Raw genomic sequence first — 12,115 nt, 5'->3', positions numbered from 1 at the left:
TAGGTATTTCTTTGTGCACTTGGATATTTTTTGGATGCATTTTCAGTAGCATTTGAACTGATGCTGTGCTGATGAAGCTTGTTTAAGCTTCTAGTGTTATTTGCAAGCTCTTCTGCTTGCAGCCTCATTCTCGTCCTGTTCATGGTTTTGATTCCTTATTTAAGGATCCCTGCATTAGTAAAGAACTGCTTTACGCAATCTGTCTTTTTAGTTTGTTTAGAAAGTCACATTTTTACTATTATTTCCTTTAAAAAAATAAAAAAATTACTATTTAACTTAAAGTTTTAGTGTTTTTCCTTGAAGTCACAAAGGTGAAATTTAATCTTTTCCTTTGATGCACAGTAGATTTTATCTTTCAGTGATAACGTTGTTCATTCTTTTAAAGGTTCTTCATTTTTCCTGTGTATGCTGTTTTTGTAAGGAAAGGAATGAAAACAATAAATTTTGGGGCATTTGTAAATTATTTTTTTTTCCAGCTGAGTGTTTAGCATTTACTGAACTTCAAATGTGTCTCTATGTAAAAGGCATTTCTGTATATGCAGGCATGTATACATTCTACTTTAATTCTGCATGGCAATATATGGTGAAGCCTGTGCAAAGGTCACTTATGATCTTTTTCCCCTTTGGAATGGTGACAGAATTATACTTAAGAACTAAATTTAGATCTTTGTATATTATTTCTTTGGAGTGATTTCTTAGCACAGGTTTCACTGTTTAAAACTTTAAAAAAAAAACAAAAACAAAACATCACTTCTTTACTCTTGATTTGTGAATAAATGGTCATCTTTATTTATTGTCTTTTGAAGTAAATTAACTGTTCTTATTTTTTTTTTAATGAGTGCTTGTATTATCAGTAATTCTTTACATACATACAAGGGTCACTGCATTTTAATGTTAGCAACAAACTTTGGCTGCAATGCAGAATAAATCATACTAAACAGGTATGATTTATACAATCTTGTGTGGGATAATTCTTGTTATTTTGGCTATACCCAACAAGCTACTCTTAGAAGCTGTTGCTTTGCTAATTAATATGATAATTTTTGGTCATAATATTTCAAGTAAGACATTCAAAAACAGCTAATGTAGCATAGTCTCGTTTTATTGGCAAGTAAAATCATTTTCTAGACAATAGGTAAGATGGCCCTTTTTTCATACTGTGCTTTCTGCTGTCAATCAGTCCTAGACTAAGAATTATGATTGTGCTGATGTACAAAATGGTATAGCATGGTATTGTTTGTTGGAAGGTGAGCTGTATCTGATTGTTAAGTTTGACAAATACACGAACAGTGGCTTTGAAATAGGAATACCACTTGACTTGGATATCAGTTCCACCCTTTGTGTGGCAGTTCTTTCAAACTAACACTGTACTGCCAGTTTGTCCCAGTTCTGTTATATCACTGGTTTAGTTTCATTTGTATCTTTCAGGAAAAATTGTAACCTAACTTCTCAAATGTTGCTTCTGTAAAATTCCATATTGTATGAATTATCAACAACTTAACACATCTTGAAGGAGAGACTGTCCACTGATTGTTTCTCTGGAATTTGACTGGCTGGTGTCTAACTGAGCTAAAAGTAAAGGAAATTTCAGTCTTTGTCATTCATGTTAGCTTCCATCCTATGTTAGCAGTCAACGTATAGGAAACAAAAGGTGTTTGGCGAATGGTGGTTGGAGTCTAAGGTAGTTCAAAAGCTCCATGCATTGGGAGAAATCAAAACTACACGCTGATAGGGCCAAAAAATAAAAAAAGCTGAATAAGTTGAATCAACAGCTCTTGAAAACTAATAAGGAATAGCTGCCTACACGTCATGTACTGACAGTAATATTACTGCAGAGAAATTTGCAGGCATAAGGCAGTGCTCTGTTTCCCTTGTCAGAACCTTTCTCCAACATACACTTTGTGCATGGGCATCAGTTTTCCTATGTGTCTGTAAATACTTTTGTATGTGTTTCCAAGGCCATTTTCAGGTAATCTCTGTATAGCTGACAGGTTGCAGGACTTTCAAAATCTTTTCTTAACTTCTTTTGTTTGTGTTCATTTTTTTACCTTGTAAATTATGCAACAAGGTCTGCATAATTTTCCCTTCTGTATTTATTGCACGGTTGTGTTTTCAAAGTAATGTAAAGGAGTTTCAAATTATAAATATGCTGGGTAAAATGGCAACATTCATTTAAATTCTTAGAAATTGATCTCTTTACATTCCTCATTGTTCTCACTCCTTTACCCACCTCAGCACTTACATATTTTTACTGCAGGGGATTTATTGTCAATTTTTCTCTTGAGTGGTTTCACTGATATTGATAGGCAATAGTGGAGGGAGTCAAAGCATACCAAGTACCCAGGCTTTGGCTGCTAATGAAAACAGAACACACGTTACTTTAATCATGAGTTACCTTTGAATTAAGATAGTTGTGCTCAACTAAACTGTTGCAGATCAACTCTTAATGTAAAGTAATGTGCAGTGGATTTTTTAAGTATGTGCAGTGATGCTGTAATATCTGTCTTACTTTATTGTATGCTCAGATTCTCATGGTGACTGCGCAGAGTTTGCCACCAAGTTTGTGAACTTAGTGTTACTCTTATTTCATTTGTTTCCTTCGTAATTGATAGTGATTGTAAACTAATTGTAAATCGAAATCCCATTAATTGAGAAAGTTGAGAAAGCTTTTTCATATTTTACCTCAGTCATGCAAACCAGATGTCCTAGGAAGCAATTTCATATCCAAGGGTGACTTCAAGCATCTTCTGTTACTGTGCTTATTTTAATGCTAAAAGGCCTTTGTGGCAGGTTTTGTTCAGTGTTCCTCTTGTGCTTTCTTGATCTACGATGTAATTTGTAGCGAAATAGGGTCAGATTGTACTGAGAATTTCCTTGTTTATGCAGTGGTAAAATATTGTGTAGGTATGTGGATATCTCTCATTGATACTTAGTAAAAGTTAAATGGAATGGTTTGCTTTTGGCCCAGTTTCCTGGCATAGTTCTCGTGTTTGCTAGTCTGACCATAGAGCTTTAATAAATCTCAAAGTAGGTCGAGAAAATACAAATGTGAGGATTTTTCTATTCTTGAAATCTACACAAATCAGTATTTAATGAATGTTTACATTTAGTCATTTGTATCTCTTCTTTTATCCATTTTCTCCTGTGTTTTTATCCCTATGTGTACATGCCTGTGTGTGTATCCCATGCACCTAATGTATAAATTGGTGGTAGATGTCTTGGTTTCTTTACACCAAGGTTTTATTCCATGATCTGTTTCAACTATTTTTATTTGAATATTTTATTAGTATTTGTATATGTATTCTCTGAAATTATTTGTCCCACTAGAAGATCACGTAGCATCTTTGAAGCAGTGTGGACTTCTTGAAAGACAACTTAAGTCAATTTTTACTGTGGAGAGAGAAGAAATCTAAACTTTATGGAAATGCTGAACAAGTAAAGAAATAAGCATCAGATTGCAAGGATTTCGATCAGGAAGGATTATGATAAAGTTATTATAAACTACGGTGTAATGGAAGTGAGGGTTTTCTCTTTATGCTCCAGAAACTGTTTTGCTTCTCTTGATGGCTAAGTAGCAGAAGAAGTCAACTTTCTGTACAGGCTCTGCATTTCTGAGAGCAAGAATGAAATGGGAGCTCTTGCATTTCTGACAAGAGTTGAACCAGTTTAACTTTTGTGCACCACTTTCTGTAACGTTACCAAAACTCTGTTTAGATATTTGCATAGATAAGTTGTGACAGATTGCTGATACTTCTTTGTTATTAACAACTGAAATGAAACCCTGAGCCATTTGACAACATGATTTTGGTTGAATTTTATTTTTGCAAGATTTAGTTACCTATTTAATGTTATGGAATACAGTTATAAAATCTAGCTAAATGCTTATAATATTGTTCTACCAGGGCTTGCAAAATGCCTGGTTCTGCTGGCTGTATCCAGTCCCAGCTAACTAGCAAGAGATCTTGCTAATGAAATTTCACTGTTGTTTGAACTGACCCATTCTCATACCTGTTTTTCATCTGTCTTTGTCATACCCTTTGGTTTAACTTCGTTCTCCTTACACCCCCAATTTTTCCTTTCCTTTTTATTATAAACTCGTGGCAGGGCCTGCTTGGTGAACTCATTCTGTTACAACAACAAATCCAGCAGCATGAAGAGGAGGCACGCAGAGCCGCTGGCCAATATAACACGGGCTCGTACCAGCAGAAGCGAAAGGTGATGGCTTAAGGGGCAATATGTTCTGTAATCACACTAATTGAATACTTCAGCATCCTGTACTTTGAGCTAAAAGAAAATCTAACGCTTAAATCATGGGCCAAAGTAATTATTGCAGACAACTTCAGAACGGGTGTATAATCCAGTTTCAGTTTAACCGAGTTCCTTTTAACTATTAAAAGCGGAACAAATAGTTTGTGTCACTTTGAAATTCTGTGTTCTCTGTCTCTATAAAACCTGTTACTTGAAGTTCGTGTATTAAGAAGTGCATATAAGGAAAGAATGTGAATGAATGTTAGTGCTTGCTTGGCTGCTGCTTGCTTACTGTGGCTTTATCTTACAGAAGTCCAGCTGTTTGCAGGTGCTCTCCGGCAACACTGTATTCCCAATTTACAGTGTTACCAGTTTGAAAGTAGCAGCAGCTCTTTAGAAACAAATTTGCACAGGCAGTAAATACTGTTAAAAACCATATGTTCATCCAAGCTATTCCTTTGCCTGTTGACCCTGGTAAAGCACACTTTGTACTGATACGCTGTGGTCGTTGAACATCTTGTGGCTTTACTTCATTTGTGATCTGATCGGTTTACTTCCATAGTGTCGGTTGGTCATAATTTGTAGTCCTTTAATGGAGGAAATGGCTTTTATCTCTTTGTTCTCTAAAAATAATGTTTTTCAAGTATTTTATGTTCTTGTAATTATACATAATTTTATAATTTAGATTTATAACCCCTTATCACTCTAAACTCTCAATCTTTCTTAATGATTCAAGATAAGAAGGGAATTGGGGGGGAAAAATATCTTTTTTGTTACAAGAAGGAAATTGAAAAATGTAATAAACTGCTTTCCTTCCCATCTTGATGTGAAGTTATAACTTCCAGTGATTCCAAACATTGATGCAAATTCCCCTTTGGAAGAAGAAATTGTTCTTGTCATTGAGATTAGTCACTGAATGCCATTTTTGCAGGTCATAAACTAACACTTTTATTTTTTTTAACTTAATTGGCTTTGCTTGCCTGCCCACTGGAGAGGGTGATCACTTTGATTATTTGAAGTTCTGTCACTTGATTTACTTGCATATTTTCCATTCTAATTTAATTATTCAATGCTAAGATGTCTTCAACTGTGAGGTAATCAGTGCTGTTACTCAACTTGCAATCAGGGTGGGGAATAAAAGCAAAAGTGTAATGGATTCTTTCTGATGTTTTTGTTAATCTTTTGATAAATGTGTAGCAGTGTAATTGATTTCTTTAGCAGCAGTGTGCATGGCTGTTTCGTATGTATATTATGTTCAAGTCTTGATGTTTTCATTTCTATTGCTGGAAATCATTGTGGTTCTTCTGTAGGTGATTATTTTACAGTTGTATATAGTCTGATTAGAGAATACACAAAACCAATTAACTGTATTTTCAAATGTATTGAATTTTCGGAGGCACATACTTTTTTATACAATATGAGATGAAGGTTGCTGGAAAGCAACTACTGTGCAAAACTCTTATATTAAAAGAATAAGATGAGAGCTTCTGCTGACCTTAGTAAAAAGATATTTGCATCATGCGTGCAAGAATCCCTGATTAACGTGACGGTACAGGTTTTTTTAATCACTATAAATATTTCTGGTGGCAGTGTGGAAAGAAAGAAGCATCTCAATGTCCAGACCTTACTGAACTGGATTAGACAAATACAGGTGTGAGTGCTTATTGGGAGAGCTTTCTGAACAGTTACATTTTCTGAGTTCTTCTAAAACTGAATAGAAATCCTGGATTAATCCTGTGACTGTTAGTAATTAAGAATGTTATGGCAGTTAGGAATATGTAGAACTTTATGTTGAAAATACTGTATGTATTAATTGCAGCCAAATATTCAGAGCACATCTGAACGAAATGCTGAAGCATATACATCATTATTGACCTGTTCATTATTTTTCATGTTACCTAATTGTCCTTGATAGATTTCTCATCTAGTGCTAGATAATTCCTTGCTTCAGATCTTGCAACACATTACTGAGTGCAATATTTTTGTTTGCTGCCTTTAACAGAAGTACATTGTACATAAAAGAAAGCGCTCATGAGATTAGCAGTAAGTGTGCACATCAAAAATGCAGCAAGGCTCCAGAAGCACTTTTAGAAAGATCTTCCTTTAGAGTGGGAGGATGTTAGCTACTTTGAAAATCTACGCTACATGGAACCACTTTGTTTACCTTCATTTTATTTTCTTGCTTTTCCTGTCTCCTCTCCTTCTTTGTCCTGCTTTATTTTCCCCTTATGTCTCTGAGATATTTGAAGTGTTGGTATAGGTACATATACTGTGCTGTTGGTGCAGGAATCAATTTTTCTTTGTGCTAAAGTCCTCTTTCTGATGCACTTGCTATCATTTAACTAATTAGCAGAGAAGAGGAAAAGTTAATTTGCAGTACTTCCCCTTTGCTGCTTGTGAATAAAAAAAAAAAATGGGATGTAGATGGAAATCTCAGCATGAATTGCTTCCTGTAAAGAGCATCCATGATCCTGTATATTATTGGTTTAGTGTTCTAATTATACCGGTCTGTATGGATAACTGTGATTTGTTGTTTAATCTGTAACAGCTGATGTGAAATTATAGTAACTAAATTGATTTGTCTGCTAAAATGAAAGATGTCCTCTGCATGTTCAATAATTGCTCTTTCTGATGTGAAGCTAACTTGAGTTGTGAATGTTATAAGCTTTAAATCTTAAGCTTTTGCCTATGTCCTTCCTTAAATAACTGTATTGATCTTTTTTTCATAAATTTAATATTTCATCTGTCAACCATTAGATTTCCTGTTTCTTGTAATGGTTTACATCCTATGGATTTATATTGCATTAATAGATTTGGTTTTGTGCTATTAAAAATGGATTCTTTTGAACAGCTGTTTATGGCATGTTGATGTAACTGTTTGAAAAATATTTGATTGAAAATGTCTCTTGCTTTTATGACTTGAACTACAAAATGTTTTGTTATAACATTCTAATTTTTTTATTATACTGTAATTCAAATAGTTCTAAAATAACCTTTCGAGACTATCCTGACTAACTACAATTTGTGAAGTTGAGCATGGTTTAAGCTTGTAATTCTGAAAAACAAACCTCTTCAGGTTTCAGAAATAGTAAATCCTCACCTGGAGGTCATTTGTGAGGCAAAACAGATGTTTTAGTGATTGTATATTATTGAGTTCCTGCTATTTCAGGACATAAGCATAGAAGATCATGAGAATTTGACTACAAAATTATATTGAGGCTAACAGTTAGAGAACTCTAAGCACCATACTAAGTTTTGCTTTTTCCAAAGCCCACTTTCCCAGTGTGTAGTCTTGGAAGGTTAGTTTTGCATTTGCATGCACTGAAGTTGAGACCTTTCCCCATGATTCTCCTGTTGCAGATGGAACTTTTCATCAACATTAAATTTCAAGTACAGATTGAATCTTAGTTTCTTTATCACGCATGTGTAGTCAATTTCCTTATGTGGAATGGAGCTTTTAGTTTGTGAATTCATTACTTAACTGAACAGTGTGTTAGTAGCTATGATTATTTTTCTTCATAGGTTTCTGACAAAGAGAAGATTGATCAACTTCAAGAAGAACTTCTGCGAACTCAGGTAACTTTTCTGACTTACTGATATCTTAGGTAGACATTCATCTGCAACAGTTTCAGATTGAGCTGGCACAGTTTTTTCTTGCATCAAAGCTGTATTTTAAAGGAAGCATCTAGAGTGAATTTGCAAATTCATATTTAGGCCCTGTTTGATCTCTGAGCAGCCAGAGTTCCCTTTACCACTAATTTATATCTAACTGCATAACTGTAGCTCCTTTGAAACTGATGTTGAAGGTAGTTGAATATGGGCTTTTGTCCCCTGGTTTGATACTTTGCTCTTATCTTCCTATGAGGAAAAGGTGTTGTGTTGATGAAAAATAAAAAATAACTTAGAAAAAATTCTAAGAGTTTTCTCTTGCTGGAATTCTATTTTAATGGAACCTAGAGATTACAAGGATTTCTATATATATTTTTAAAGACTTACTTGAAGGAATAAATGTTTTTCATATTTTCATATTTTTTCATAAAATGTTGTTAAACTGTGCTATTTCCATAATTACAGCAGTATATGTGTAACACTGTTTTGTAGCTAAAATACCAACGGATGCTTGAGCGATTAGAGAAGGAGAACAAAGAGTTAAGAAAACTGGTACTGCAAAGAGATGACAAAGGGATTCATCAGAGAAAGTTAAAGGTATTTATTTATTAATCATCAGTTTAGAAATTCAATTGCACTAAGTTTTGTTTGTTAGTGCGCATGTCAACATTTCTATGCTGATTTTTTTTGTTTACATTCTAAGGCTTTTATATATCAACATCTTTAAAGAGAGATCATCAGTTCTAGCTAAATAATTGATCTAAGTGGGAAATATGGATCGTGGTTTGGTTTGTTGTGTTTTCCTTTTATTTAATATAGTTATGCTATATTTGCTAATAAATATGCTTCCAACTCTCCCTCCTGCCTATTTTTCTGCCTATCCTTCTATCACTTGCTGGTCCTTATGGATCTTCTTTCCCCGGAAGCTGCAAGACACAGAGTTACTATTTTTATGCAATGAAGTTGATAGTTTGGAACCTTTCTTAATACTTACTGTTCAACTTACGTCTTGGTTTTTAGTGGAAGAAATTTAGTTCAGCTTTGCAACTTGGAAGCTGGGAAACTTGAATGCTGTTGCTCTCGTGCCGTACACAAGACTTTATTTTGTTCTTTCAGGAAGAAGCATCTGCAGTTATAGTGTGTTCATCCACAGATACAAAAGTTGGCTACTTTATACTGTGCTGCAGCATAGACACTGCAGCATCCATAGTTTATGGATTAAAGAGTGAGGACAGAGTAAATATGCTTTTACAGATGAATTTACAGTATATTCAGCTGAAACCCAATCTGTTCTGCTAATAGGCTGAGAGTTCTCCTTTTGCTTTTGTAGAAATCTTTGATTGATATGTATTCTGAAGTACTTGATATCCTGTCTGATTATGATGCCAGCTATAACACTCAAGATCACCTACCTCGAGTAAGTTGATTAGAATTCAGAGTTGGTTTGGTTGGTTCATTGTGTTTTGGTTGTTTTGTTGTTGGTTTTTTTTATTGGAAGTCCTATCTTATAGTTGGATAGAACATGTAAGTATAATCCAGAGTTAGTGTTAGGCTAGAGTTTTTGCTTTAAAGTATATTCTCCATTTTAAATGTTGAATTTTGAGAGTAATCAATACAAGTACATCAAGTCTGCTTTGACTTACATGTAAAGCTCTACATAGATGTGGATATTGCTTCAGTGCTCAATCTTTTCTTTTAAATGGTCTTAGCTGGTGTACCCCATGCTTTTCAGCACTGTAAAACACATGTTATTTTCAGGGTGTGTGCCAGCAGAGTTTAGAAGGTAAAGGTATCACAGCTAAGTTCTCGCTGTAGTGCTGCTGCTGTCTTATACAGACTCCTTTGACATTGGCAACTTCTATAATGAGCTGGTAAGACAGAAGTGATAGCAGCTCATTACAACATAGCCTTCTCTGGGCAGAAGCAGCATCTTACCAGATGAGTAATTTTCAGCCTTTCACCTGGCTGAAACAATTATGCACAAGTTGTAAAGCACTGGCTGTTATGAGATTAGCAAACCCTTCCACCTGTCATTAGATGGCCTGGCAGATTAATCACTTTGTAGACTGGGCTGTTTGGAGCAAAAATCAAAGTTTTTACAAGAATGAAAGTTAACGTTTCTTCAAGAGTTCCTTATTTAGATGAGTGCATTTATTGTCAAATATAACATAGCTAGTATTGATATGAATTAACATACTTTTAATCCTCTGTTGTCTGAACTTCCAAAATATTCTGCTGTTTAAATTCTCTCTTAAGGTGGTAGTTGTTGGAGATCAAAGTGCAGGAAAAACAAGTGTATTAGAGATGATTGCTCAAGCTCGAATATTCCCTAGAGGGTCTGGAGAGATGATGACACGTTCCCCTGTCAAGGTAAGAAGTTTACTAATCTCTGAATCAGCATGTGCCGTATTGTGCTCCTGTTTTTACAGACCCCACAGTAATTCTCTGCTAAACAGGCTTTCAAAAGCTGTATGTCTGCAGTCAGAAATATATGTATGTACTTCTAATGTTTCTCTGTGTTGAACTTAACATTCTTTCTCAAGTAAAGCTTTTCCTTGTTTAGGTAACCCTTAGTGAAGGTCCTCACCACGTGGCTTTATTCAAAGACAGCTCTCGGGAGTTTGATCTGACAAAAGAAGAGGATGTAAGTATGAAGAGGTGGCTGGAAGTTAATGGGATTTTGATTAATTTTCTGAAAAGTTGTATATCTTTATTGGCTGTTTGCTCCTGTTTAATAAGAATAAAATACACTGAGTGGAGCAAAGCATTATTAAAGTAGCTCTTAATATGATTTTTTTTTACTAGTACTTAGACTGGAAGGATGTTGTGGGGAGGAGTGTGCAAGACTCTGCAGGTAATCTGCAGTTTAGTGCTGCATTTACCAAATTAGTTAATCAACATGTATGATGTTTTTCTGGTGTACTTGAGGCACAACTGTTTTATGCTTATAAATGTACTGGTTTATTTTTATAAAAAGATCTTGAACAATCCTTAAGTGCACTTTTTTTTTTAAACTAATGTTTGTGATTTTTCTTCTATCACGACTGGGGGAATTTGATATTGAAATACATTTGATATTCTAATTTTTCTTGAAACAGCTTGCAGCTTTGAGGAATGAGATAGAAATCAGGATGAGAAATAGTGTGAAGGAGGGGTGCACTGTTAGCACTGAGGTAAGGTTTCTCAAATACCTAGTGACAAATATATGTACATGTATATCTTTTGCTAATATTCTTTAAGACACTGTGGCAAATCTAATTTGTCTCTACTTTATACTTTGTTCCATACAAACTATATTTAAATTGTTCAAATAAGTTTTATGTCATAAATGTGTGCATATAAAATCTGGTTTCCTATTTGAAATTGAAGGCTGTTGCTTGATGTATGTAAATATGTATAATTTTGATATATGTGTATGTATGTTAAGTATCAACAAAGTAGGAATGTGTTATATGAACATGTTTCAATTTTATTGCACAGACTATCTCCTTAAGTGTGAAAGGTCCTGGTTTACAGCGAATGGTATTGGTCGATTTACCTGGAGTCATTAGTGTAAGTATGCATCGCATAAATAATAATTGCTTTAAGTTCTGTTAGTTATGTAATGCTATTGCTGATCAACTGTTCATTTTTTCTTTCTTGCATCTTTCTGTTGTCCTTTTTTTTAAATGTATTTAATGTATTGAATCTCTCTCTCTATATATTAAAGACTGTGACATCAGGTATGGCTCCAGATACAAAGGAAACAATCTTTAGCATCAGCAAGGCCTACATGCAGAATCCAAATGCCATCATCCTTTGTATTCAAGGTAATAACATTATAAATGAGCAGAATAAGTGGCAGAATGTTTTAATTCTTATTCTTATGTTCCTTTTGGAACGCTCCCAATTAAATATTTTTTTTCTCAGTGGGTGTCAATTCATATGGTACACAAAACTGCATGCTATGAAATGTCTGTTTGTAAGTTAAGGCATCTTTAGTGTCAGTGACTAAAAGAAACCTTGATTTTTGTCATTAAATAGAAAATCATGGTAGTAATCAAATTCAAGATTCCTCCAGAAGAGATTTTAGATACAACTTATACTAGTACAGTGAACAGAAATGTTAATGATGCTAGGAACCTAGCAAGTTTTCTCTGCACGTACCCCAAAAGTTAAGCATATATTTAATTTTTACTGTTTTTAAGTCATAACATGGAATGTATTTAGTGCTTACTGTATCTTTGGTAATGTGAGATAGATTATATAGACCCTAAAA

At 34.4% G+C, this 12,115-nt stretch overlaps 1 protein-coding gene across 8 annotated transcripts in view; it reads left to right on the top strand.

Annotated features, from left to right (window-relative positions):
- OPA1 (OPA1 mitochondrial dynamin like GTPase) overlaps positions 1-12,115 on the top strand; it is a 45,966-nt gene that overhangs the window by 6,563 nt on the left and 27,288 nt on the right. For 5 of the 8 annotated variants that reach the window (XM_015871817.2, XM_085513064.1, XM_015871815.3 and 2 more), the window contains 9 exons: positions 4,105-4,215; positions 7,771-7,824; positions 8,350-8,454; positions 9,188-9,274; positions 10,114-10,227; positions 10,421-10,501; positions 10,956-11,030; positions 11,338-11,409; positions 11,567-11,666. In XM_015871817.2, the coding sequence (XP_015727303.2) occupies positions 4,105-4,215; positions 7,771-7,824; positions 8,350-8,454; positions 9,188-9,274; positions 10,114-10,227; positions 10,421-10,501; positions 10,956-11,030; positions 11,338-11,409; positions 11,567-11,666 (799 nt within the window). The remainder of the gene's footprint in view (positions 1-4,104; positions 4,216-7,770; positions 7,825-8,349; positions 8,455-9,187; positions 9,275-10,113; positions 10,228-10,420; positions 10,502-10,955; positions 11,031-11,337; positions 11,410-11,566; positions 11,667-12,115) is intronic. The other 3 variants (XM_085513065.1, XM_015871818.3, XM_015871819.3) reach the window with 1 other exon arrangement.

This window comes from Coturnix japonica, chromosome 12, assembly GCF_054131305.1.
Source record: "Coturnix japonica strain WE chromosome 12, WE-NBRP24, whole genome shotgun sequence".
In the NCBI taxonomy this organism is placed as follows: domain Eukaryota; kingdom Metazoa; phylum Chordata; class Aves; order Galliformes; family Phasianidae; genus Coturnix; species Coturnix japonica.
Note: the sequence above shows the minus strand (reverse complement) of the source record. Positions and strands in the feature narration are given on the sequence as shown.